This window comes from Aquarana catesbeiana, linkage group LG02 (assembly GCF_042186555.1).
Source record: "Aquarana catesbeiana isolate 2022-GZ linkage group LG02, ASM4218655v1, whole genome shotgun sequence".
Taxonomy (NCBI): Eukaryota; Metazoa; Chordata; class Amphibia; order Anura; family Ranidae; genus Aquarana; species Aquarana catesbeiana.
Window position 1 is genome coordinate 388,986,631 of NC_133325.1, and position 27,673 is coordinate 389,014,303.

At 44.7% G+C, this 27,673-nt stretch overlaps 1 protein-coding gene across 1 annotated transcript in view; it reads right to left on the minus strand.

The window, feature by feature from the left end:
• Positions 1-27,673, minus strand: part of LOC141129930 (uroplakin-3b-like) — a 54,431-nt gene that overhangs the window by 6,111 nt on the left and 20,647 nt on the right. The window contains exons 3-4 of the mRNA XM_073617958.1: positions 13,160-13,385; positions 1,408-1,484 (exon numbers count right to left, since the gene is read on the minus strand). Coding sequence (XP_073474059.1) covers positions 1,408-1,484; positions 13,160-13,385 — 303 coding nt within the window. The remainder of the gene's footprint in view (positions 1-1,407; positions 1,485-13,159; positions 13,386-27,673) is intronic.

Consider the following 27,673-nt stretch of genomic DNA (forward strand, 5'->3'; position numbering starts at 1 on the left):
GCCAAGATCGCAGGGACTCGGCGGAGCAGAGCGAGTGCCGCTGAGATTGCAGGGACTGGGCAGAGCCGAGATACACATAGCCGAGTGTACTCGGCTCTTCTCGGCTCCGCTCACAATCATGCCCAGTCCCGCCCTATGATGGACATAACACAGGTGGGCTGTAAAGAGAAGAGCTGAGTACACTCGGCTATGTGTATCTTGGCGCGATTGCTCTGCTCCACTCACAATCAGCGGAGATCGGCGGGGATCGGCGTATAACACGCACCCACAATTTCCCCCTGATTTTAAGGGGGAAAAAGTGCGTATTATATGCCAATAAATACGTTATTTAAAAGTAAGTGTCACACTATATTGATCACAAGCACCAATCCATGTCTGTGGAGAGTGCTAATTTGCTTCATAATCCACACGAACATAGATCAATACTAATTTACAGGGGTTGCTAGACCGGGGCACCTTGGGCATATGCCCTTGGTCTCTCGTCTGGATCCCCAGGTGTAGTGCCACCTTCAGGTAGGCAGCCTCAGGTGGAGTTGCTAAACCAGGGGACCTAGGGCACACACCCTGGATCTTTTGTCTGGTGCACCTGGTGCAGCGCCACCTTCATATTTATGCAGCAACAGGCAGAGTGATTTCCCACCAGGCATCACTCTGCAGAGACCTGGGAAGCAGTAACAAATGATCTGTGGAGCTTCCCTCCAGGTTATTCAGCACTTAACATCAATGTTTTTACCAAGCTCCCACTGACCATCAATAAAAGGGGGCACTGACCACTGAACACCAATGATTAAGCAGGCACTGATCAATGAACACCAGTGATTATGGGGCACTGACAGCTGAACACAAATAATTAAGCAGGTACTCATCAATGATCACTAGGTTGCCCTGACCATTGAACACTGATGTCGGTGGCACTGAGCATTGATTAAATTATATTTAAAGCCAAATCTTTTTATCAGTTTTGGATAGAGAAGGGAATGGTTAAAACACCTGTGTGTTTATTTTATGCTGTTTGTGTCTTTTTGGGATTTTCCTTCACTTCTCCTCCCAGAAACAGGCAGCAAGAAGAAATCTCTACAAAGTGTGTAGAAAATTCTTTGTAGACATTTGCCAGCGGAACAAGAGTAGGGCTCGGGAGTGAGTACACACAAGTGCTCCCATACCAAGCGGCTTGCTATGGGGACACTCAGCAGGGTGGAGGGGCCAGGAGAACTGGTGGGGTTCCCGAGAAGAAGAGGATCGGGGCTGCTCTGTGCAAAAGCACTGCGCAGAGCAGGTAAGTATAACATGTTTGTTATTTTATTTAAAAAAATGTTAGCATTTACAATCACTTTATTATCTTCATTTTATATCTGGAGATTAAGAAACATGCTTTTATGTATTCAATGAAGAAAAACAATTACTCACGGTTTGTAAGAGTAATTACATCTGACCATGGCGTTATCCTACTAAGTTGGCCATTACGATATATTAGCAAAGCTACCCTTTAAAACATAGAAAAAAAATACAAAATGAGTAATCATACTATTTCCATCACATAATACATTAGCCTTTCTCAACCAGGGAACCGTGGAACCCTAGAGTTCCTCCAGAGGTTGTGGCTGATTGACCTCATTTGATAGTGTCTGCATAGTTCTAGGACCCTAGCCACTTCCACTTGACAGAACCAGTGGCATGATACTAAAGTTTTATTTTAGCTGTCTGTAAGGTTGCCATTCTAACCACAAGCATTGTTCCTACTGACCTCCAATTTATTGCTTTTAGCAGGGGTTCCTTGAAAGCTAAAAATACATTTGTGTGGTCATTTTTGCTGTGTGTTTTCGGTCTTTGTCATGTTGGAAGGTAAACCTTCTTATCATTGACAACTTTCTGGCAGAGGGCAGCAGATTTTCCTCAGGAATTTGATAGTATTTTGCCCCATCTATTTTCTTCTATCCTGACAAGTGTTCCAGTCCTTGCTGCAGAGAAACACCCCCATAAGAGGATATTACCACCTCCATGCTTGTTATTTGGATGGTGAGCTGTACTAGATTTTCGCCAGGCATATCGTATATCATATTGTATTTTTATCAAATTTATTGCTATCACAAAGGATGAACAACATCCCCTTTGATAGCATGGGCCATGACAGGTCCTCTTTACTGAGAGATCTAGGGTTTATTAGACCTCAGATTTCTCCTCTGCTCTTAAACAAACGTATCTGAACAAACCAAGATCGGTTTAATCAGATGCTTTCACAGGCCGGTAATGGCCTGTTTACTTTAGACTGAAACCGAAAGTGACAAAATACTTGTCGGTTCTGGTTTCTTAGACCATAGAGATGATCAGGGAAGTTCCCGTCCTTGGTCATTTTTTGGTAAGTCGGCAGAACCGCCGGCTTCAGTACCGGGCTCCCAGTGGAACAGGAGATTTTGGGAATGCGGCAGAAGGTGGCAAGAGGGGGACCTCCTTCCGCCACATGCAAAAGCAATTCAGCTGCTATTTAGTCGCTGGGATTGCTTTTACATTTTTCAGCATCGCAGCTGCAGCCATGGCCCCAGTATAACTGCTGAAACGGAAGGACTTATGCCCCGTACACAGGGTCGGACTTTGTTCGGACATTCCGACAACAAAATCCTAGGATTTTTTCCGACGGATGTTGGCTCAAACTTGTTTTGCGTACACACGGTCGCACAAAGTTGTCGGAATTTCCGATCGCCAAGAACGCGGTGACGTACACCACGTACGACGAGACTAGAAAAGGCCGGTTCAGAACCAAGCGCGGCACCCTTTGGGCTCCTTTTGCTAATCTCGTGTTAGTAAAAGTTTGGTGAGAGACGATTCGCGCTTTTTCAGACTCGTGGCTTTCAGATCGTTTTCTGCCGTTCAGTTTGTGCTTGTGGGTTTGTATCTGCTCTTCAGTGCATGCAGTCAGTTCGTATCGGAGTTTCCTGTGCGATCTTGCCCGCTCGTTGCTGTTTTTCAGGTCGCTCTTCACAGGCCTTGCTGTTCTTCAGTGCGTTCTGTTACTTCGTTCTGAGCAGCCGACCGTTTTCTAGCCATGTTTCGTATGCGTACTCCTCGTAGAGTTCGTGCTGTGCGGGGGCTTGGTGTTGGGGTCCTGACCTTGACACAAGTCCAGTCCATGAACAGGGTGGGGAGGAGTTCATGGACCAAGAATTGGTTGCTTCAGCGTGACCAGTTCTCTCATATGCCTTTGCTCCGTGAGATCCGTGAGAATAATCCTGATGATTTCAGGAACTTTCTCAGGATGACGGACCCCGTGTTTCACCGTTTGTTGGCTTCGCTGACCCCCTATATTAGCAGGCAGGATACCTGCATGAGGCAAGCCATCACTCCGGAGCAGAGGTTGGTCGCTACCTTGCGATATTTGGCCACAGGGAGAAGTCTGCAGGACTTGAAGTTCTCGACTGGCATCTCCCCCCAGGCTCTGGGGATCATTATCCCAGAGACCTGTTCTGCCATCATCCAGGTCCTGCAGAAGGAGTATATGAAGGTAAGATTTTTATCCTTTTATATCATATTTTATTGTATTGAATGTTTGATAATATATTGTATTTCTTCCCTCATTCCCTAATTACCATTATTGTAATATGCTGTGAATGTCCCCTTTGTTCTCATGCATGCTGGATTTTTAGGTAATTATTATTTTATGTCCTTCATACATATTTGCCCTTCAATAACCTCCCCAGCATGGTGTCTCCTGGCCTATATTCACCTCATGTAGTCACTTAACAATGTATTTTATCAGCTCCATAGTAGTGCTTTACCCCAAACACCCCCTAAAATGTTTGGAAATGTTATTTTTGATTTAAATTCAGGCAGAGTGCCAGAGGCTTTTTTTTGTGGTGTCCCCAAATTTTTTTTAACCCTCCCCCCCAACTGCTAAGTCAGCTGATCCCAATTCTCTATCCTCAATCATCTATCTGCTGACTTTGCCAAACCCATACACACTATACCCATCTCTTTACTGGTCAGATTTATGGATGAATTCCCCAAAGCATGTAGTGCAAGGGCCTGCCTGTATACTTTCCAATGGTACTGTTTAAAGTTTTTGTATCCTATTATTATCTTGATAGGTAATAGCAGAATGTTCAAATGTCCTCAAATGTGTACAGTGTGTATTTATATCTTTGTATTATGACACTTCTTAGCTGTCCAGTGGTCTGCCAATAGTGTAACTAAGGAGGGGCTGTTCCAAGTAATACCCTGTATTTAGGCATTCATCTCTCAATGAAGTGAAGAGGGTTACCTGTCCAAGAGTTCCCCCCCCTATAATGTTAGAAATGGCCCATGAGAGGGGGGAGGGGGAATATGATAAGTGTCCCTTATACTTTGTTGTTGTTAAATTCCCCTTAGTAAATGCTATCTGGAGGTTGCCCCATAATGTTTGTGTATAATCTGCTTGCCATGTTTCTGTGAAAAAATAGTAATGTTTATTTTTTTTTCCTCAACAGTTTCCTTCAACGCCACAGGAATGGCAGACTGTGGCCTCCCACTTTGCCCAGCGGTGGGACTTTCCTAACTGCGGAGGGGCAATTGATGGGAAACACGTCCACATCGTCCCACCACCCAACTCGGGGTCGTACTATTATAATTACAAGGGGTTTAATAGTATAGTGATGTTGGCGGTGGTGTCGGCTAATTACGAGTTCTTGTATGTGGACGTGGGGAAGAATGACCGGATGTCCGATGGTGGAGTGATCGCCCAGACAGAGTTCTACAGGCATCTCCAGAATGGCAGCTTGGACTTGCCACCTCCAGAGGACAACGTTGAAGGTCTCCCATTTGTGTTTGTTGCTGATGAAGCATTTGCGCTGGGGGACCACCTGATGCGGCCATTCCCGATGAGGACCCTCACCCCGGAACAGAGGGTTTTTAATTACCGGCTGGTCAGAGCCCGAAGAGTGGTGGAGAACACATTTGGAATCCTGGCCAGCCGGTTCCGATTATTTCTGACACCCATCCATATGGCGGAGTATAAACTGAACCATATAATACTTGCCTGCTGTGTTCTCCATAATTTTTTAAGAAAACATTCAGCCAACTATGCTGGCTCAGTTGGGCCTGAGGCCGGAATCCCTAATCCATCAACACTGACGGCGCTTGAAAGTGGCCGTCCTGGCTTGCCCTCCCTGAATGCCCGTGATGTCCGGTTACGCTACCTGGAGTTCTTTGTGGGTAGGGGGGCTATCAATATGCCAGACAATCTGTGACACCTTTTTCAAATAAAAAACAACCAAAAGAAATTCTTTGTGGACATTTACTGCTTGTGTTTGTTTTAGCTGACCCTGACAGAAATGTGTTGAGTGCAGAAAATGTCGTGATTGGGTAACCTTATAAAAAACAGTGTTGGCTGGTACTTCCTAAATGCAAAAACACATTTCACTACAAGTGCACTTGCAACTGCACTGAACCTGCACTTGTAGTGCAAAGAGGATTTGCCCTTAGGAAATAAACCCCATTTTTGCATAAAACAGCAATTACATCACCCCAAAAGTGTTGTAGTGTTGAGACAATAACCACACATTCTTGAGTAAGGCACTTTTTTATACCTGCACAATCACATGTGTATTTCCCAAAGGTTTTTAAAACAAACCAACATGTTTGTTGTATAACAATGTTTGCAGTAGCATTATCAAAAATCGAAATATCCATTTCAGATAAAACAGGCCTGTGTAAAACCAACAAGAAAGCCAAAAAACTTGAACTTACAAAGTTCACATATGGTAAAACCTGAAGGCTATATCAGACATGAGTATTTATGAACTGGGTTTGATATAGCGTTCAGATGGGGGGAAATCACCCCTGGAAAAGCCAAATTTGGAAGATGCACACCAATTTACGAATGTCAACATGTGCTATCTGCCATCAGGGGGGATCAAGGGACGTGTTTTGGGGGAGCAAGCCCTTCCTCAACGCTACTTTATAATTGAGGAAGGGGTTGCACCCCCAAAACGCGTCCATTGATCTCCCATGATGGCAGATAGCACATGTTGGCACACTGTGTGCATCCTCCAAATTTGGCTTTTCTAAACATTGAAAAAATTTTGGTACGATAAAACAGGTGATTTTGTGGGGTTTAAATTCGCCCCAAAACATCAATGATGTTATTATTTTTTTTAATAACATCACTGATTTGTTGCTGGATGTTTTGCAATTGGAGATTACACCTCATGATCTCCCCGATGAGTATCTGGGCACTTTCAGATGTAAAGCGTTCTGGATCACGATCACCTAAAAAGAGATAAAGAACAAAAAAAAAGGTCTCAAAAATCTGCCACCATCCATCTCTTTTACCTGAGCCTGTGGTCGCAGACACTCACCTGTTGTGGTGCCAATCTCCACCACGTCTTCTTCTTCCTCCTGCTCTTCTTCTTGTGTTGGTATTTCCCCTTCTTCCAGAGGGGGGGGTCTGTGTTCTCCTGGGATGAGGGGTGTCCTCTGAGTCTTTTCTCCCCTATGTAAAACAAAAATGGTATACTTAGCACACAGATATTTGATGGCAGAACTAGAAATAGGAAACATTGCTTGGAAGTGGGGTACAATTATCTATTTTAGCAGAGTTCCAAGATGTATATTTTTTATTGCCCTTTGTCAAGCTGCAATACTTTACCTGTTTGGTACAAGCTTCACAGATGTAGCCCCCCCTATAGTATACACTGGAGCACCTGTGTGCCCCCCCTAATAAAAATGGTGTTCTTGTGTCCCACACTAGTGCTCCAGTGTCCAGATGTGAAAACAGCTGCTCAGTGTCCTCTCCTTACACACAATCTAGTTTGCATTTCATTCTAGTAACAAACCCATCTACAGAAACAAATATTTGGCATCCAAGTAGGCCCCCAAAAATGTGTGAAAATGCATATGGCCTAAACAATGGCGTTCTAGAGGCCGAAAGAAAAATGTTTGATACGAATGAATAATGTGCCCATGAACATTAAAGTTGACCTTTTGAAACGTTACAACTAATAAAAGCATATGGAGCAGAACGAACGTAATAAAGACAGAAAGAATAGGAACACAGCACAACTACTTACTTTTATGCAGCACTCTCCGGATCTTTCGGTACTGCTCTGGCTCTCTCAACTTCAGGTCCGACCACCGCTTCCTGAGCTGATCTTTAGACCTTCGTACCCCGAAATTCCGCTCTAGACTCCTGACCACTTTCGCCATGATCTTGGCCTTTCGGATGTTCGGGTTGGGGTAAGGCCCATATTTTCCGTCATAGTCGGACTTCCTCATGATGTTGACCATCTCCAACATCTCCCCAAACGACATATTTGTGGCCTTAAAACGTCTCCTTCTGGATCGGGACGTGCCTGGATCCGCCCTTTCCTCCTCCTCCTCCTCGTTGCTACAATTAGCCCGCACCTGCTGTATGTCCGCCATCATGCTCTTCCCCCACTGCGCCGAACGAAAAGGGGCGGGGAATACACTAGAAAGAACGTCAGGGGCGGGCGGAGTTACACGCATGCGCAGTGTATATAAAGCGTAACACGCGTGCGTATTACGTTTGACCTGTGAGCGGAGGAAGGAGCATTGGACGCGCCGATCGTAAGAACGAAGGTAAGAGACAAACTTGTGCCTATACTGCTTCTAGATTGAGGCCTATATTGTACCAAGATTAGGAGAGTTTAGTGTGACATTAGGCTTTGTCTTGTGTTGTGTCTTGCAGTGAACATGGATATGGTACTCAAAGATAAGGACTTCATTTCAGTATTCATAGAGATACTAAGGGAGCTGCCCTGTCTGTGGGAGATTAAACACCCCCATTACAAGAACCAAGCAAAGAGGAAGGCAGCACTGGAGCAATTGTGTGAAATTGTGAAGCAGGTGATCCCCACGGCAGACATCACTTATTTAAAGATTTTCATTGGTGGCCTGAGGAGCACATATCTGAGGGAGCGCAATAAAGTCCTGGATTCACAGAGATCCGGAGCAGCAGGTGACATCTATGTCCCCAGGATGTTGTACTACGACAGGCTGCACTTTCTGGCAGGCCAGACTGAACCCAGTCCATCCCTCTCCAGTCTTCCTTCCACGCTTCCTTCCCCCCGGCTGAGGCTTCTGACGCCCAACCTGGGCCTTCCAGGCCGCATGTGGAGGAGCCCAGATTGAGCCAGGTATAGCATTCCTCTAAATATTTCTGCTTGTCCAATCAATGATGTGAACTATATGTTAGTTAGGAGTACTAATTTAGGATTGTGATTGATGATGCAAAACATTACAACTATGTCCCTTTTTCATACACAGGGAAGTCTCAGCCAGGAGGTGGCCGGCCTGAGCCGGCTGGCTGATATCAAGGTCCCTCCACCCCCCCGAAAACAGAAAGTGGCAGTAGGACGAGTGGCCTAGAGGAGGCGGCTATCAGATTCTTTTGGAGGGCTACAGAGGTCCTGGGAGCACCACACACCAGGCAGGAGAACATTGCTGCATTCATAGCCTATAAAATGCAGAGGATGGAGGAGGGCCAAAAAGCCATGTGTGAGGCCCTCATATCGGAGGCTCTGGCGAAAGGTATGAGGGGCCAAATTACACCTCACACACAGCTTTGGGATGGTCCTCCTCCTCCTCCTGCAGGTCCTACTCCTCCTCCAGGTCCTACTCCTCCTCCTGCCACATCTCCAACTGCACAGCCACAGCCGGGAATGAAGCGTGAAAGGAAGACCAGACAGTGAGGATCCTGGATCCAGTCTGTTGGGCAAAAAAATGCAGCCTCTTGTGGTACCACAGCCTGCGGACACAGATGTCATCTGCTGCTATCCAAGTCTCTGTGAATCCCGGACCAGACTGCCCTCCCTTACATATGGACTCCTCAGGCCACCAATTTTGATGTTCAAGAATTGATGTCTGCCGTGGGGGTCCCAGGCTTCGCTAATTTCTTTTGTTGATCCAGTGTTGCCTTCCTCTTTGGTTCTGATCCCTTAATAAAGGATTTTTGTTTTGAATTATACTCTCCTATGTGTTTTACTTCAAAAAGGACAGTTTGTTTGTGAGGATTCAGGTACATTTCAAATATACAATGTGAAATGAACAAGGGACACCAACAACAAACAATCTCCTTGAGATTAAATAATAAAAGATATCAATGGTGTTGGGGTAACTTGACACACAAAACACACCCAAAAATATTCTGGAGTAAAAATAAAAATAACATTGAACAAAGATCAGCCTTGGAAAAAATACAAACATTAAATTAAAAAAAAGGCTTAAAATCCAAAATAAAAAAAAATTTAAAAATATAAAACTGTCAGATGTGACAACTAATAACAATATATTCGGGGAATCCCACTAAAAAAACACAAATAAAAGTTTGTGAGAAGTGTGTGTGAATACGAGCAGCAAAACGACTTAATTCTTGTCACATTATAAAGAAGAAGAGAGTGCGCTGTATTAAACCATTTTTAACATTGCAGCGTGACGAAAGTGCTGTATCCATTGCGAACGCTAAGTTTACCAGAACGAGCTGTCCCGTGTTGGAATTTCTTCTGAGCATGCGTGGCACTTTGTGCGTCGGAACAGGCCACACACGGTCGGAATTGACGCGATCGGATTTTGTTGTCGGAAAATTTTATCTCCTGCTGTCCAACTTTGTGTGTCGGAAAATCCGATGGAAAATGTCCGATGGCGCCCACACACGGTCGGAATTTCCGACAACACGCTCCAATCGGACATTGTCCATCGGAAAATCCGACCGTGTGTACGGGGCATTAGAGTTATGTCTATTGGGCAGGAATCAGTTATAAATAGTTACATTACTCCAGCTTGAATGTGGCTATGTATATACTATACCTGGTGGATGACCCTGGAAGTTGAAAATCACTGAAGTAGACAATACCACTACACCACTTCTCCAGTGATCTCTGCTTTCATCCAGGTCCCATGCTTAATGGCTGCCCTGCTGCACTGAACTCACAGTCCCGTATCCCCACGTTGTACAGTCAGACAAAGAATTCTCTAAATGGCAAGCTCCTCTTTTCAGAAAGCAGCAGGCCAGCCACTCGGCACGAGACCTGGAAAAAAGGGGAGATCGCTATGGTAACGTTGTAGTTGCATTGTCTATTTCAGTGATTTTCAGCTTCCTGGTGCATTGGCCAGGTATGGTATATACATAGTTACATTGGTCCAAGCTGGAACAATGTAACTATGTATAAAAAAAAATCTATACCTGAAATTATTCTTTAATTACTTTATTTTTGTAGTGGTTTTCCACTATTTCTTTACTGTGTAGAATGAGGACCAATTCGCACTAGTGTGGTTTTCTGCACTGAAAGAACAACAGTCACCACTAGGACACACAGAGAGCAATTGTTTTCTATGTGCCCTATTGACAATGAAATGCAACCTAGAGCTGTGCTGCAGTGAGCTGTAAAGAAATGCATGCATTTAGTTGCAGTGCACAGGACAGGATCCCTGTATATCACTGTACAGCAGTGCAAAGCACTGCGCTACTGTACAGTGACATGAAGTGTCACTTTTGTGCACTTCAAATAAAGTTTGTACAAAAAAAAAAAAAACTGGCTAATCGAAAAAAATGAACTGTCTATGGCCAGCTATTAGCTGACCCAGACAAATTTTGATCCATGTGTGTCCATTCCCACTCAACAGAAGAATCTAACAATTTAAATCTGTCAAAAAGGGAATGTTGTAAAATCTTTCTCGATCGGCGGCTGCAGTCGCTGGTCAATGTATTTTGACAGCAGAAAGTCCCCACTGTCAATGCCTCAGCAGAGAGGATTCCTCTCTATCTAATTTGAATGGATGGAGGAATCTGTTAGTATTTTTCAATCATCCTGCTGGCTAATCTAAAAAAACAGAGTAAGCTATGGACAGCTTTAGGGCTCTTTTACACCCGTGTCACTCTTTGAAGATCGATCTGCAGTGAATAGCTTTTTAGAAAGGTTAACAATATGCTTCCTGTAAAACCAAACCCATTTTAAATGAATGCAGCACCCCCAATTAAAGGAAAGCAAAAATAGTGCCCCTGGAAAAAAAATTAAAATGTTGGCAACTATAGACCACATGCCTGAGGTCTTGTGTACCGCGCCATGACATTGACATAGACACAAGCTGATGGAGGGCAGGTGAATTATTTTTGACAAAATAACAGTGTCTGGGTATCTGCCCTTGTGATGTAACAGAGGCCATAAACATGTAGACGTTGGACTGATTCCACAAGCTGTAATCGGAGAAGCTGCAAAGCCAGCAGTTATGATGTTGAGATTTAAGATGCTGGGCATGGGGGTGATTTGGGGACATTTTTTTCTTCCACTCTATTAGTAGACAAGTAAAAAAAAAGTCCACACTTGGCTAATGAGTGCCTGGGAGATTAAAGATTACATGGCAAAGAAGAAATGCAGATGTCCATAGTTTCTGCCTTGTGCAGCCCAACTACCGCATCAATACCAAACATTACAGAAAGTGGGGCTGTGTTTTAGCAGATGTTTTCACATTTTATTAAAATATTTAGGTGCTGCAGATCACAAAATATACTATTACACTGTGTTGTCAGTGGCCAATTTATATGGGGTTGAGGGCTTTAGATTTATTTTTTAGGAGTAAGGTTTCCTATAGCTTATAGATCTGTTGTGGCTACTTTTTCCACTTTTCAATTCAGGCCTATCACTACTTGATTAAAAAAAAAAAAAAACTGTTGTTGCAGCCAAACTACCAAAAATGCCTTTATCACATTGAAATAAATAAGATACAGTAAAACCTTGGTTTGTGAGCATAATTCGTTCCAGAAACATGCTTGTAATCCAAAGCACTCATATCAAAGCATTTTTTTTACAGGGTATAAAAGAGAAGAGAGGCACCTCTGGGTGTAGCAATACGTTGCTAAACGTTGTACCTTCATTAAATGTAACCTTATTGCTACACTTAGAGGTGCCTCTTGTATATCAAGGCAACATTTATTAAAACATTTTGCTTGTCTCGCAAAACGCTCTCAAACCAAGTTACTCTCAAACCAAGGTTTTACTGTAATAAATAAGATTACTATTATGATTGTTGTTATTATTCAGGATTTATATAGCGCCAACAGTTTGTGCAGTGCTTTACAACATGAGGCAGACATTACAGTTACAATACAATTCAATACAGGAGAAATCTTACAATCTAAAAGGGAGGGTCAAGTGATACAAAAGGTAATAACTGTGGGGGTGGGCTGATGGAAAAGATAAAAGTACAGTTGTTAGGTGGAGGCAGGATAGACTTCTCTGAAGAGAAGTGTTTTCAGGATTGGACAGAGTAGGAGATAGTCGGACAGATTGGAGTATGGCGTTCCAGAGGAGAGGTGACCTCCAAGTCCTGGAGGTGAGCGGGGGGGGGGGGGGGGAGGTGACAAGGGAACTAGGTAGTAGGAGGTCTTGGGAGGAACCAAGAGAGCGATTCGGTTGGTATTTTGAAACAAAGCTATTGATGTACGTGGGCGCAGAGTTGTGGATGGCTTTGTAAGTTGTTGCTAGCATGTTTTATTTAATTTGTTAGGTGAGCGGAAGCCAATGAGAGGATTGGCAGAAAGGGGCAGCAGACACTGAATGGTTGGTAAGGTGGATAAGTCTGGCACATTGAGGTCCCACTGCTGTTTTAAAGTTAAGTTAAAAGTAAAAGCTAAAAAATCAATTACACATATAAAATATGTGATGCTAGAATACATTGTCGCTGACAGTGTCTGGGAAAATTGTACTGTTCCATGAGGCCATATACAGCTTAAAAGTATCTCCCAAGCATGTAATTGAAAGGATTGGTGTTTTTTCTATGTTTAAAAGGAGGCTCTCCCTGCTGTGCAGTATCTTTAAAAAGTACGTTTTGCTTTGGTAAATATGTCCCATGGAGAGATCCCAGCTCCCCTTGCCCCTTTTATGTTCACTGCTAAGTTCTGGTTTTGTGAATTTCAAGTAGGATTCCACAAACTATTAGTAAATTGAAAGAGTCACTCATCTCTATGCAGCACATGTTTTTTTTTTTTTGTACAAATAAATAGTATCAAGTGGTCTGTTTTACCTATGCCCTACCTGCTTGGTAATTATTAAAAAATGAGTTGACCTACTTGAACAGAAAGTATAAATCTAACCATGCCTATTGGAAAAGGTGCTATTACAAGATCTACACATTTCTGTTAAGCTCATATATATATTTGAGTAAAGATAAAACCTACCTGTATGAGAGTCCTGGAAACAAAGGACCATTGCAGAAGGCTTGGTTCCCAGTTTGAAGGCAGTAAAATGAATCTCCAATAAGTACTGCTCCAAATGGAAATGCGGGTCCATTGCACAAACCTCCAACAGTTGCAGTTATAGGAGCATAAAAACCATTGCTAGGCAAATTTAAATACAGTGGTGGGTTTGAGATACTTATACCAGATAGATCGATTTTTGCAACAGCTGAAAAAAAGTGAAAAACAGTATGATAACAATTGAAAGTATGATATTTTAATTGCATTAGGAAGATACACTATATTACCAAAAGTATTGGGACGCCTGCCTTTACACGCATATGAACCAGGGCATCCCAGTCTTAGTCTGTAGGGTTCAATATTGAGTTGGCCCACCCTTTGCAGCTATAACAGCTTCAACTCTTCTGGGAAGGCTGTCCACAAGGTTTAGGAGTGTGTCTATGGGAATGTTTGACCATTCTTTCAGAAGCGCTTTTGTGAGGTCAGGCACTGATGTGGACAAGAAGGTCTGACTTGCAGTCTCCGATCAATTCATCCCAAAGGTGTTCTGTCGGGTTTAGGTCAGGACTCTGTCAAGTTCCTCCACCCCAAACTCGCTCATCCATATCTTTATGGACTTTGCTTTGTGCACTGGTCCAAATCATTTGGTGGAGGGGGGATTATGTTGTGGGGTTGATTTTCAGGGGTTGGGTTTGGTCCCTTAGTTCCAGTGAAGGGAACTCTTAAGGCGTCAGCATACCAAGACATTTTGGACAAATTCATGCTCTCATCTTTGTGAGAACAATTTGGGGATGGCCTCTTCCTGTTCCAACATGACTGCACACCAGTGCACAAAGCAAGGTCCATAAAGACATGGATAAGCGAGTTTGAGGTGGAGGAACTTGAGTCCTGATCTCAACCCGATAGAACACCTTTGGGATGAATTAGAGCGGAGACTGCGAGCCAGGTCTTCTCGTCCACATCAGTGCCTGACCTCACAAATGTGCTTACGGAAGAACAGTCAAACATTCCTATAGACACACTCCTCAATCTTGTGAACAGCCTTCCCAGAAAAGTTGAAGCTGTTATAGCTGCAAAGGATGGGCCAACGTAATACTGTACCCTATGGGCTAAGACTGGGATGTCATTAAAGTTCATGTGCATGTAAAGGCAGGCGTCCCAATACTTTTGGTAATATAGTGTATATATAAATTATTTTAAAATATAGGAGCTTTATAATTATATTAACCGCTTGCCGACCATCTGCCGCAGTTATACTGCGGCAGAATGGCACAGGCAGGCAAATCGCCGTCATGGTATGTCGGTACCATAGACGGCCACTAGGGGGCGTGCGCGCATGCCCCCTGCTCACCCCCCCGAGCCGATGCGAGTGCCCGGCGGTCTTGATCACCGCCGGGCTCCCGCGATCGCTCGGGGCACACGGAGAACCGGGATCTGTGTGTGTGTAAACACACAGTTTCTGGTTCTCTGAGGGGAGAACTGACAGATCCTCTGTTCATACAGAGTTTCTCTGCACAGTCCGCAGCCCCCTTCAGTTAGAACACTTCCTAGGACACACATTAACCTTCACTGCCACCTAGTGTTAACTCCTTCATTGCCAGTGACATTTTTACAGTAATCAATGCATTTTTAATCGCACTGATCGCTGGATTAATGCCAATGGTCCCAAAACTGTGTCAAAATTGTCCGACGTGTCCGCCATAATGTCGCAGTCCCGATAAAAATAGCTGATCGCCGCCATTACTAGTAAAAAAAATTAAAAAAAATAAAAATGCCATAAAACTATCTCCTATTTTGTAGACGCTATAACTTTTGCACAAACAAATCAATATACGCTTATTTTGCGATTTTTTCACCAAAAATATGTAGAAGAATACGTATCGGCCTAAACTGAGGAAAAAATTTGTTTTTTTATATATTTTTGGGGGATATTTATTATAGCAAAAAGTAAAAAATAATGCGTTTTTTTCAAAATTGTCACTCTTTTTTTTTGCTTATAGCACAAAAAATAAAAACCGCAGAGGTGATCAAATACCACCAAAAGAAAGCTCTATTTGTGGGGAAAAAATGACATCGATCTTGTATGGGAGCCACGTCGCACGACGCGCAATTGTCAGATAAAGCAACGCAGTGCCGAATTGCAAAAAGTGCTCTGGTCAATAGCCAGCCAAATGGTCCGGGGCTGAAGCGCTTAAAATGTAATCAGTTTGAACTCCCACCCTAAGTAGATGGTTGAATATATTCCTTTTGAATGATGAAGGAAAAAAGTTATTGGGGCCTAGTGAACATACTACTTTTAACCACTTCCTTATTGGGCACTTAAACCCCCTTCCTGCCCAGGCCAATTTTGAGCTTTCAATGCTGTCACTGTTTGAATGATAATTGCGTGGTCATACAACACTGTACCACTGTACCAGAAGAAAAGTCTAAATCAAATCAATATTTGGTGTGACCACCCTTTGGCTTCAAACCAGCATCAGTTCTTCACTTGCACACTTTGTACACTTGCACAAAGTCAGGGGTTTTGTAGGATTAGTGTCTGGTGTATGATTAATCAATTATACCAAGCAGGTGCTAATGATCATCAATTTCATATGTAGGTTAAAACACAGTAATTAACTAAAACAGAGACAGCTGTGCAGGAGGCTACAAACTGGGTGGGGAACAGCAAAACTCTGCTACTAAGGTGAGGTTGTGGAAGACAGTTTTGTATCACAAGTCATACACCATGGCATCACTGAGCATAGCAACAAGACACAAGGTAGTTATACTGCATCAGCAAGGTTTCTCACAGACAAAGATTTAAATGCAGATGGGGGTTTCAAGATGTGCTATTCAAGCTCTTTTGAAGAAACACAAATAAACAGGCAATGTTGAGGACTGTAGATGCAGTGGGCGGCCAAGGAATCCTAATGTAGCAGATAAAAGACACATCATGCTTGCTTTCCTTGGACAGCAGAAGCTGTCCAGCAGTGCCATCAGCACAGAACTGGTGGAAACTAGTGGAACCCAGGTACACCCTCCTACTGGTCAGAAGTAGTCTTCATGGAAGAATTGTAGCCAAAAAGCCATACCTCTGATGTGGAAACAAGGCTAAGTGACTCAGCTATGCACAAAAACATAGGAATTAGGGTGCAGAAAAATGGCAGCAGGTGCTCTGGACTGATGAGACAAATTTTTAAATATTTGGCTGTAGCAGGAGACAGTTTGTTCGCCGAGGGGCTAGAGAGCAGTACAATAACAAGTGTCTCCAGGCAACAGTAAAACATGGTGTGAGTTCCTTGCAAGTTCGGGGCTGCATTTCTGCAAATAGAGTTGGAGATTTCGTCAGGATCAATGGTGTTCTCAATGCTGAGAAATACAGGCAGATATTTTTCCATCATGCCATACCATCAGGGAGGCGTGTGATTGGCCCCGAATTTGTTCTACAGCAGGACAATGACCTCAAACATACAGCCAATGTCATTAAGAACTATCTTCAGTGTAAAAAAGAACAAAGAGTCCTGGAAGAGATGGTTTGGTCCCCACAGATCCCTGATCTTAACATCATCGAGTCTGTCTGGGATTACATGAAGAGACAAAAAAATTTGAGGCAGCCTACATCCACAGAAGATCTGTGGTTATTTCGCCAAGATGTTTGGAACAACCTACCTACCGAGTTTCTTCAAAAATTGTATGTAAATATACAGTACCTGTAAGAATTTTGATGCTGTTTTGAAGGCGAAGGGTAGTCACACCAAATATTGATTTCATATGGATTTCTTTTCTGTTCACTTACTTTTCATTTTGTTAACTGATAAAAATAAACTATTAACACTTCTATTTCTGAAAGCATTCTTAATTTACAGCATTTTTTTCAAACCTACCTAAAACTTTTGCACAGTAGTGTATAAGCAACATTAATCTTGTCTGGGGCTACATAAATAAAGACTGGCTAAAATTGGTGCTAAAAAAATTGTCAATGGTTATAGGAGTGTGGAAAGTGCATGCTAATGCCCACTGGTATAAGACAATGGAGTTGATTTACTAGAGGCAAATAGACTATGCACTCTGAAAAGTGCAGTTGCACCCTGCAAATGCGATTGCTTTACTTGGCAAAATATACCCAATCACATGACAAGAAAATTAAAAAAAAGCGTTTTTGCTTGTGTAGCACCCTGGTGTTTAAGCAAGGTTGCTAAGAAATTTAATTTGCAAGGTAGTAATTGTCCTGGCTAATTGTTATGCCCTGTACACACGATCGGACTTTGATCGGACATTCTGAAAACAAAATCCATAGATTTTTCCGACGGATGTTGGCTCAAACTTGTCTTGCATACACACGGTCGCACAAAGTTGTCGGAAAATCTGATCGTTCTGAATGCGGTGACGTAAAAAATGTACGTTGGGACTATAAACGGGGCAGTAGCCAATAGCTTTCATCTCTTAATTTATTCTGAGCATGTGTGGCACTTTGTGCGTCGGATTTGTGTACACACGATCGGAATTTAAACGATCGGATTTTGTTGTCGGAAAATTTTATAGCCTGCTCTCAAACTTTGTGTGTCGGAAATTCTGACGGGAAAAGTCCGATGGAGCCCACACACAATCGGAATTTCCGACAACACAATCCGATCGCACTTTTTCAGTCGGAAAATCCAACCGTGTGTACAGGGCAATGGAAGATCAACTGATTCTTCTCTAATTCTGGAATAGCTGCACCTTTTCTCTTCTGTCACTAGGTGGCACTGTGGCTGGTGGCATTAGATCGACAAGGGCATAGCAAGGTCAGATTAACAATGGATGGGGTGCCTCAGACAATTGGCAGGGGTTTCTTTAGTCCCTTGACCTGCTGGGAGAGCCTATTTATTTGGGTCGAGTCAGGTGATCGGTGTTCTGTCTATGTGAGCGTGTGTTATGTCGTCCCGGGTTGCTAGGCCAGAAGCCAGAGGCCTATCCCGGGGACACCTGGCTGCTAGGCTGCCTGAGGCCTATCCAGGAGCAGGAGAAGCAGCATAGGGTTGGCACTGCAGGATTGGAGTCCAACCGTGTTGCGAAGGATCAGCCGGACGGGGAACCAGTTGTGATCAGAGGTAAAGGGGTAGCAGTCGCCACTAAGGGACCATCCACCTTATTACCAGAGACTACTGAGAGTAAGCTTGAGCAAGTACCAGATCAGTCTTCTCACCACCTGGGAATGGTGAAGAAGTGGGAAAGCTTCAGCGAGTGCCAAGCAAGGGACCCAGCAGGTTAGCGGTGGTGACGCTTGAGGAGTATACAGCAGGTTAGCTGTGGAAGAGCTCAGGAGATCCGGTGACGACTGAGATCTGAAAGTCTAGTGAGAGACTGGGAGCTCAGTGAGTGAAGACCTACAGTGGGATATTGTGAGATAAGAGAAGAACTATTCTGTGTTACCAAGAGTTATATACAACTACCTTTAGTGACTGTTACAAGTTCAGCTGCCATATGAGACAGCGTTCCTACCTATACAGATGTGGCATCCGGCTGGAGGCCTTTCCCTGTATAGCTGTCTACCTATAGTGTCTCAGAGTCTGTCAATTAACATTGCATATACCTAAGGGTGTCCTGGCTCTAACCCGATCTCCCACAGTTCTTGTTAAGAGACAATAAATCTCTTGTTCGCATTCAAAAAGTGACTGGCGCCCATCATTTCATCTTGCATTACACCCATCATGCCTGTTAACCCACTCTACAAGGAAGGATGTCAGCTCTCCCTAACTTTTGAGGTCACCATCAGGTTCCTAGAGGTCCAGGAGGTCGCTACACCTGCACATAATTGGACGATGCAAGTCAGCAGAGCTTATGCTCATTTACTAAGCTCTGGAGCAACTGCTCTTGCAAAGTGCAACTGCACTTTGCAAACTGCACAGTCAATTTGCCTTTAGTAAATCAATCCCAATAGCTTAACTGTGCATTGGGGATGCCTTGTTTGGGGAAAGGAGGACCACCTAATGGATCGTCTAAGCATTGTTTGTTATTTGGCAACATGAAATGGTCTTAGTTGAAATAAAGCCTAAAGCTGGCCATACGTGGATTGAAATTTGTCCAGTTCCGCATAAACCTTGACATGTTTCGATCCATGTATGACCTTTCCCATTCATGAGAAGTCGATCTATCGATTGACTTCTCCAAAACTTGCTTGTTGGAAAAATCTTGCTGCGATCAGTGCATGCAACCAATTGGCTGCAGCACTGATTGGTGTATTCTGATGGCAAGGGAGTCCCGCTGTCAAAAAACAATGGAACAGAGCAGTGGTCTCCAAACTACGGCCCTGGGGCCAGATGTGGCCCTTTGCTTCTCTCTAGCCGGCCCTTGTGGCACTATTCCATACCCAACTGACACCAAGGATGGGGCACTATTCCTCCCACTGACACCAAGGATGGAGCACTATTCCTCCCACTGACACCAAGGATGGAGCGCTATTCCTCCCACTGACACCAAGGATGGGGTTCTATTCCACCCACCGATATCAATAGGGCACTATTCCTTCTACTCAAACCAATGATTGGGCATTGTTTACTCCCACTGGCCCCCATAAAATCTGAAGGACAGTAAAGAAAGTTTGTTTAGAAAGTTTGGAGACCCCTGGCACAGAGGATTGGATTTCCACATCCACCTCGAGTGTGTGGATGGGGGAATCGGTTCGTTTTTTTTCTTGCTGGTTAAAAGAAAAAAAAATGAAAAATGTATGGCCATAGAACTGAGTTGGAACAACTTGAACAAAATATACATTTAAGAGTAGTTTATGTATGATTGTGGCTTAGGAATCAGCTATGCAACAGCTTTAGCATACAGAGGAGTAGCTATTGAACAGCTATGAAGAAAGAAGTTTTCAGTCAGTCGGACTCCCGGTGAAAGAACAGCATAAGATGGGACTGAGAAAGTTTGCAAGCAAAAGCATCATACTATATGGAGAAATATAGCACAGGCTAAATTGAAAAGATGTGCCATATATGGACAGCACAGGAGGCTGTCATCCTCATAAGCAACTTTCAATGTCTAATGTGGCTAGAAAAAGTACGAAGAACATAGATGTCCGTATCAAAATTGCCAGGTAAGATGGAACAATCAGCTCCAACCTAACAGCTCCTACTACCCACTGACTGCTGCAGCAGTTTTATTCCTTTGCTTTAAAGCACTAACTATGCAACTAGGTATGCCTAGGGGGTGGCATGAAAGGGGAGGAGCTACTCCTACTTTGCATGCACCTCTAACCCTGACAGATTGTTGTGATGTGAGCAGTAGTGTATTTAGGTTTTATGCTGCCCTAGGCCTGACTAAACTCGTGCACCCTCTAATTTAAATATGACCCACCCCTTCCTGCCAAGGCCACACCCCTTGCTGTTTAAGACCCGCCCTGAAATTTTCGAGTGGGGACACTAGTTCTGAGGGCCTGGGGGGGGGCAATGGATTCCCTTAATTTGCATAGATTTCCTCTTACTTCCTGTTTGGCTATGGGGCAGGAAGTGAAGGGAAATCTCTGCAATGGGACAGGGATCGTAAAAAATAAACTGACAGGGGTTATAACCCTCCCTTATTCTATCCAAAATGAAAAAAAAAGTGTTGCCTATAGTTCTACTTTAAGCACAAATTTCTGATAATTTTATGGAGAGGACTAAGAAGATATAACCACGCCAATGGTACAGCAGAAAATGCAGCAGAAAATATATAGCACAGTAAGGAAGGTCTGTGGTCCGATGATAATAGGACAGTCAAAATGAAAAGCGGCAACCCCCCCCCCCCCGGTTGCGGAACGCCGGCCGCCCGCATACCGGAAGCAGTGCGGCTGCTTTATGGGGGCGCTAGACTAATTTGCCTCTCAGCCCAGTCCGCCACATAAGACCGGCACTACACTAACAGTGTAGCGCAAGCTGGCGGGGACTTTTTCCGTGCTGCCCCCCTTCAAAGTGCTGCCCTAGGCCTGGGCCTTGTCGGCCTAGGCCAGGATACAGCGTTGGATGTGAGGCTTATTGATTACACCAATTGTGTGGCTTGGATAGCAGAATGGCATGAGCTAATATATTCCCTGACAGACTCTCTATGAGTTTGGTGACAGAGGCGATTCAGGTGACTAACGTTCTAGATCAAATAACTGAATAGCCACGCTGTGGGAGCTCCTTTGGTCTGAAATATTGAATACTTGTGAAGATGCACCTCGTTAAACCCCTTAGGCTGAATTCACACTACAGCATTTTGAATCGCAGGGCAGATTTGCCACAGATCTGCCCGCGATTTGACAGCGCCGAGGTGTGAATGACAGAACATGGGACTCGCATTCGAGATGCCATTCATTTGAATGACACCTCAAATTGCGGTGCGGGTCTGCCGCGATTGTCGCTTGATAAAACATGCTGCAATCGCGGCAACCCGCATTGCAGGAGGCATGTCACTCAAAAATAGTTCAGGAGCTACTCGAATGTGAGTCCCGCGTTTTGTCATTCACACCGACCACAAATCGCAGACAGTTCTGTGGCCAATCTGCCCGCGATTCAAAACGCTGTAGTGTGAATGCAGCCTTAAGGGTAATCCTCCTAATACTTCAGAAGAAGAGGCCACTTTAATTTTACCAAGTCTCTCGGAGCAGTCTTTATTTAGGAGCCAGCACAAATGATAGGACTGAGTCTCTCTGCAGGAGCTGCCTATCTCAGTCAGGAATATTACTGTTTCTCTACTCCAAGGGAGTGCACACAGTCACAAAAGCCCTGGAATCAGGTCAGTACTCACAATGTAACAGAATCACTGGATGCCTGCTTCCAGTATCCACCGGACACTCTTCAGTAGGGATGAGCTTCGAGTTCGAGTCGAACTCATGTTCGACTCGAACATTGGCTGTTCGCAAGTTCACCGAACAGCGAACAATTTGGGGTGTTCGCGGCAAATTCGAATGCCGCGGAACACCCTTTAAAAGTCTATGGGAGAAATCAAAAGTGCTAATTTTAAAGGCTAATATGCAAGTTATTGTCATAAAAAGTGTTTGGGGACCTGGGTCCTGCCCCTGGGGACATGGATCAATGCAAAAAAAAGTTTTAAAAACGGCCGTTTTTTCAGGAGCAGTGATTTTAATAATGCTTAAAGTCAATCAATAAAAGTGTAATATCCCTTTAAATTTCGTACCTGGGGGTTGTCTATAGTGTGTCTGTAAAGGGGCGCATGTTTCCTGTGTTTAGAACAGTCTGACAGCAAAATGACATTTTGAAGGAAAAAACTCATTTAAAACTACCCGCGGCTATTGCATTGCCGACAATACACATAGAAGTTCATTGATAAAAACGGCATGGGAATTCCCCAAAGGGGAACCCCGAACCAAAATTAAAAAAAAAAAATGACGTGGGAGTCCCCCTAAATTCCATACCAGGCCCTTCAGGTCTGGTATGGATATTAAGGGGAACCCCGGCCAAAATTTAAAAAAAAAAATGACGTGGGGTTCCCCCTAAATTCCATACCAGACCCTTCAGGTCTGGTATGGATTTTAAGGGGAACCCCGCGCCAAAAAAAAAAAAAAACGGCGTGGGGTCCCCCCAAAAATCCATACCAGACCCTTATCCGAGCACGCAACCTGGCAGGCCGCAGGAAAAGAGGGGGGGACGAGAGTGCGCCCCCCCTCCCTCCTGAACCGTACCAGGCCACATGCCCTCAACATTGGGAGGGTGCTTTGGGGTAGCCCCCCAAAACACCTTGTCCCCATGTTGATGAGAACAAGGGCCTCATCCCCACAACCCTGGCCGGTGGTTGTGGGGGTCTGCGGGCGGGGGGCTTATCGGAATCTGGAAGCCCCCTTTAACAAGGTGACCCCCAGATCCCGGCCCCCCCCCTGTGTGAAATGGTAAGGGGGTACATAAGTACCCCTACCATTTCACGAAAAAAGTGTCAAAAATGTTAAAAATGACAAGAGACAGTTTTTGACAATTCCTTTATTTAAATGCTTCTTCTTTCTTCTATCTTCCTTCATCTTCTGGTTCTTCTGGTTCTTCTGGCTCTTCTGGTTCTTCCTCCGGCGTTCTCGTCCAGCATCTCCTCCGCGGCGTCTTCTATCTTCTTCTCCTCGGGCCGCTCCGCACCCATGGCATAGGGGGGAGGCTCCCGCTCTTCTCTTCTTCTTTTCTTCTCTTCTGTTCTTCTTCATTTTCTTCTCCGGGCCGCTCCGCAATCCATGCTGGCATGGAGGGAGGCTCCTCGTCTGACAGTTCTTAAATAACGGGGGGCGGGGCCACCCGGTGACCCCGCCCCCCTCTGACGCACGGTGACTTGATGGGACTTCCCTGTGGCATTCCCCGTGACGTCACAGGGAAGTCCCGTCAAGTCACCGTGCGTCAGAGGGGGGCGGGGTTCACTGGGTGGCCCCGCCCACCCGGTTATTTAAGAACTGTCAGACGAGGAGCGCCGTCACACAGCGGGAGCCTCCCTCCATGCCAGCATGGATTGCGGAGCGGCCCGGAGAAGAAAATGAAGAAGAACAGAAGAGAAGAAAAGAAGAAGAGAAGAGCGGGAGCCTCCCCCCTATGCCATGGGTGCGGAGCGGCCCGAGGAGAAGAAGATAGAAGACGCCGCGGAGGAGATGCTGGACGAGAACGCCGGAGGAAGAACCAGAAGAGCCAGAAGAACCAGAAGAACCAGAAGATGAAGGAAGATAGAAGAAAGAAGAAGCATTTAAATAAAGGAATTGTCAAAAACTGTCTCTTGTCATTTTTAACATTTTTGACACTTTTTTCGTGAAATGGTAGGGGTACTTATGTACCCCCTTACCATTTCACACAGGGGGGGGCCGGGATCTGGGGGTCACCTTGTTAAAGGGGGCTTCCAGATTCCGATAAGCCCCCCGCCCGCAGACCCCCACAACCACCGGCCAGGGTTGTGGGGATGAGGCCCTTGTCCTCATCAACATGGGGACAAGGTGTTTTGGGGGGCTACCCCAAAGCACCCTCCCAATGTTGAGGGCATGTGGCCTGGTACGGTTCAGGAGGGAGGGGGGGCCGCACTCTCGTCCCCCCCTCTTTTCCTGCGGCCTGCCAGGTTGCGTGCTCGGATAAGGGTCTGGTATGGATTTTTGGGGGGACCCCACGCCGTTTTTTTTTTTTTTTTGGCGCGGGGTTCCCCTTAAAATCCATACCAGACCTGAAGGGTCTGGTATGGAATTTAGGGGGAACCCCACGTCATTTTTTTTTTTTAATTTTGGCCGGGGTTCCCCTTAATATCCATACCAGACCTGAAGGGCCTGGTATGGAATTTAGGAGGACTCCCACGTCATATTTTTTTTTTAATTTTGGTTCGGGGTTCCCCTTTGGGGAATTCCCATGCCGTTTTTATCAATGAACTTCTATGTGTATTGTCGGCAATGCAATAGCCGCGGGTAGTTTTAAATGAGTTTTTTCCTTCAAAATGTCATTTTGCTGTCAGACTGTTCTAAACACAGGAAACATGCGCCCCTTTACAGGCATACTATAGACACCCCCCAGGTACGAAATTTAAAGGGATATTACACTTTTATTGTTTGACTTTAAGCATTATTAAAATCACTGCTCCTGAAAAAACGGCCGTTTTTAAAACTTTTTTTTGCATTGATCCATGTCCCCTGGGGCAGGACCCAGGTCCCCAAACACTTTTTATGACAATAACTTGCATATAAGCCTTTAAAATTAGCACTTTTGATTATTCATGTTCGTGTCCCATAGACTTTAACGGTGTTCGCATGTTCGAACGAACTTTTTTCCTGTTCGCATGTTCTGGTGCGAACCGAACAGGGGGGTGTTCGGCTCATCCCTACTCTTCAGTGAGGTTAATGCTCACAACGCCACAGGACAGCCAGACTCCTTCTAACTTCCACTGAGCACTCTTCATTGAGCTCTCCAGACCAGATTCCAGTGGGGGTTTCCTGACTAGCTCCAAACAGAGATTGGGAAACAGGCCCCCCAGCTCTGCCACAGCTGGGACCTCGATGAAAGAACTCCCACCCCCACAGCCAGAAAAGTGGATAAATAGTGGCTGTCCTAAGCTGGCACTATGCAAAATCAATACAGAATATAAGAAACACTGACATAAAGAAATGCCACGTTTGTAAAAATTTAATTTGCCACTTCTTCCACTTAAGTTAGAGTTTCTGAAAAGTTAAAAATAATGAACATATCATAGGCTATTTATCTTACAGATGTGCAGTGTATGAAATGTCTATAATCATTGACCTCACTGGATAAATGCTGATTTTACTAATTTCTAATTCTGTGACCAATTGTAATATAATAAGGTCAACAGATTTTCTAAATAAAATCCGGGGGGACAAAAATATCTCACCCCCATTTGTAGAAACACCAAAAAAAAAATCATGCCTCCATTTTTAACACTCCCTAATAACAACTGGTCACAAACTTTTGGAGACAAATTCAACAGATTTCAACTAAAGCCGCATACACACGAGCGGAATGTCCGACAGAAAAAGTCAGACGGAAGCTTTTCATAGTCTATTCCGATCGTGTGTAGGCCTCATCTAACTTTTTTTTTCGAAAATTCTGGCAAACCTAGAAATGGAACATGTTCTAAATATTTCAGATGAAACCAATTCCTATCAGGAAAACCGATTGTCTGTATGCTGTTCCGACAGACCGAAAATGACGACGAGGTAATTATCTACCATGTGATGCAGACGCTGCCGATGGGATGTGGAAGCTGACAGCCCTGGGTGCGAGGATTTAAAAAATTCTGAAATGCCTCATTTAGGCGGAAGCCTTCTCCGAGGCTCCTCTCTTGACCAACAGAAGATTCAAAACAATGTTTTCCACAATACTGCAACCTACTGGAGTCAAGAAAAACGTTCAATAAAATCCTCTTTAACGTGTCCTCAAGAGATTTTAACTTCTGCACTCTTCTGAACTCTCTGCACTAACCTGATATTCCAATTATGTAGAGATGGAGTTTGCATATGTGTATGTGAGTATATATATATATTTTGCCATATCTGTTTCAAACTAGCTACGACTAAGGCTATTGCCGAAACGCATCAACTTTATTGTTTTATTGTCACTCTAATGTACCAATAAACAACACTTCAAGGATTACAGTTCTGCCGGCTCTTCTTACTACTTTTGCATTGAAGTGTGTTGGGACACATCGAGCCTCGGCACCTGTGAGTGGACCTGGTGTATGGATTGAGTTGTCCCTGCAGAGAGCGCTGTTACCTTTCTTCCTTCCAACAATACAGTGCATGAATCCTTAATGATCAGCCATTGGCGTAGGGAAAAAAAGCCGAGGCGGCCTGAGCCTGTCGTTGTGCCGTATTCGTACAGGTACTCGTTGACGGCCCTCTGCTGCATGTATAGACACTGCAGCATTGACAAAGTCGAGTTCTACCTGGTGGGCATGTCACAAATCAGGCAGTTTACGGGCAGGTGGATTTCTCGCTGAATTTCAGCCAACCGAGCACTGGCTGTGTATGACTGCCTGAAATGGCTACAGACTCTTCTGGCACACCTTGCAACCCTGGGTACGTATTTAGGAAATGCTGCACCACCAAATTGAGGACATGTGCCAGGCATGGCACGTGTCAACTTTCCCTGTCTGAGGGTGAACAGGAGGTTTGAGCCATTATCACCCACCACCATTCCTGGCTTTAGCTGACGTGGTGTGAACCACCTCTAGGCCTGTCCCTGCGGAGCTGCAAGAATCTCTGCTCTGGTGTGGTTCCTGTCCCCTAAACACTCCAGCTGAAGCACTGCATGGCACCTTTTAGCCTGATTCTGGGACAGATTTGTGCCCCTTTTGTGTGGCTTTTAGGTGCTCTTTCCAACGGGCTGAGTGGTTGGACGTTAAATGCCTTGTTAAGCATGTGGTACCCAAATGGTTGGTGTTTTTGCCACGTTTGATATGCCTGAGACACAGTTTGCAGATTGCAACAGTGCGATCTGCTACAGATGTGCAGACAGCTGAGCTTTGGGGAATGGGCCGGGAGATAACAGCTGCAGAATGTGATGGAGTAGGCTGGCTGCTCTCTACTCTTTCTTGATGTCAGCCTCCTAGGGATTGTGTTGCCTCACCTTCAGTTTCCTCCTCTGCTTTTTTCTGGCACCTAAGTCGCATCAGTGACCTCATCATCATCATCATCTCCATCTCCTCCATCTTCAAAATTATCACTGGAGACAACTTGGCAATACTCTGCGGCTTGGGGAACATGAATGCCAATTTTTCTACCAGTGTTCCTCCCTCTCTCTAGGCTCGTGTTCCTGTCATCCTCAACCTCAGAACCAACATCTGAATCCGGTAATGGCTGGGCATCATCAAGGAGCAAGTGGCTGACGCTGTGGTCAAATAACTCAGCTGACTCCTCAATGGGTGATGTTGGGGCTTTGGCAGGAATAGATGTGGACAAGGAGGCAGGTTTATTCACTCTGGCAACTGCAGGGGATGGCATACTTGTCTCTGCTTACATGACAGAGGATGAGGAGAATGAGGAAGGTTTGGTAAGCCAGTCCACCACCTCCTCTGCATGCTGTGGCTGGATAGCACGGGCAA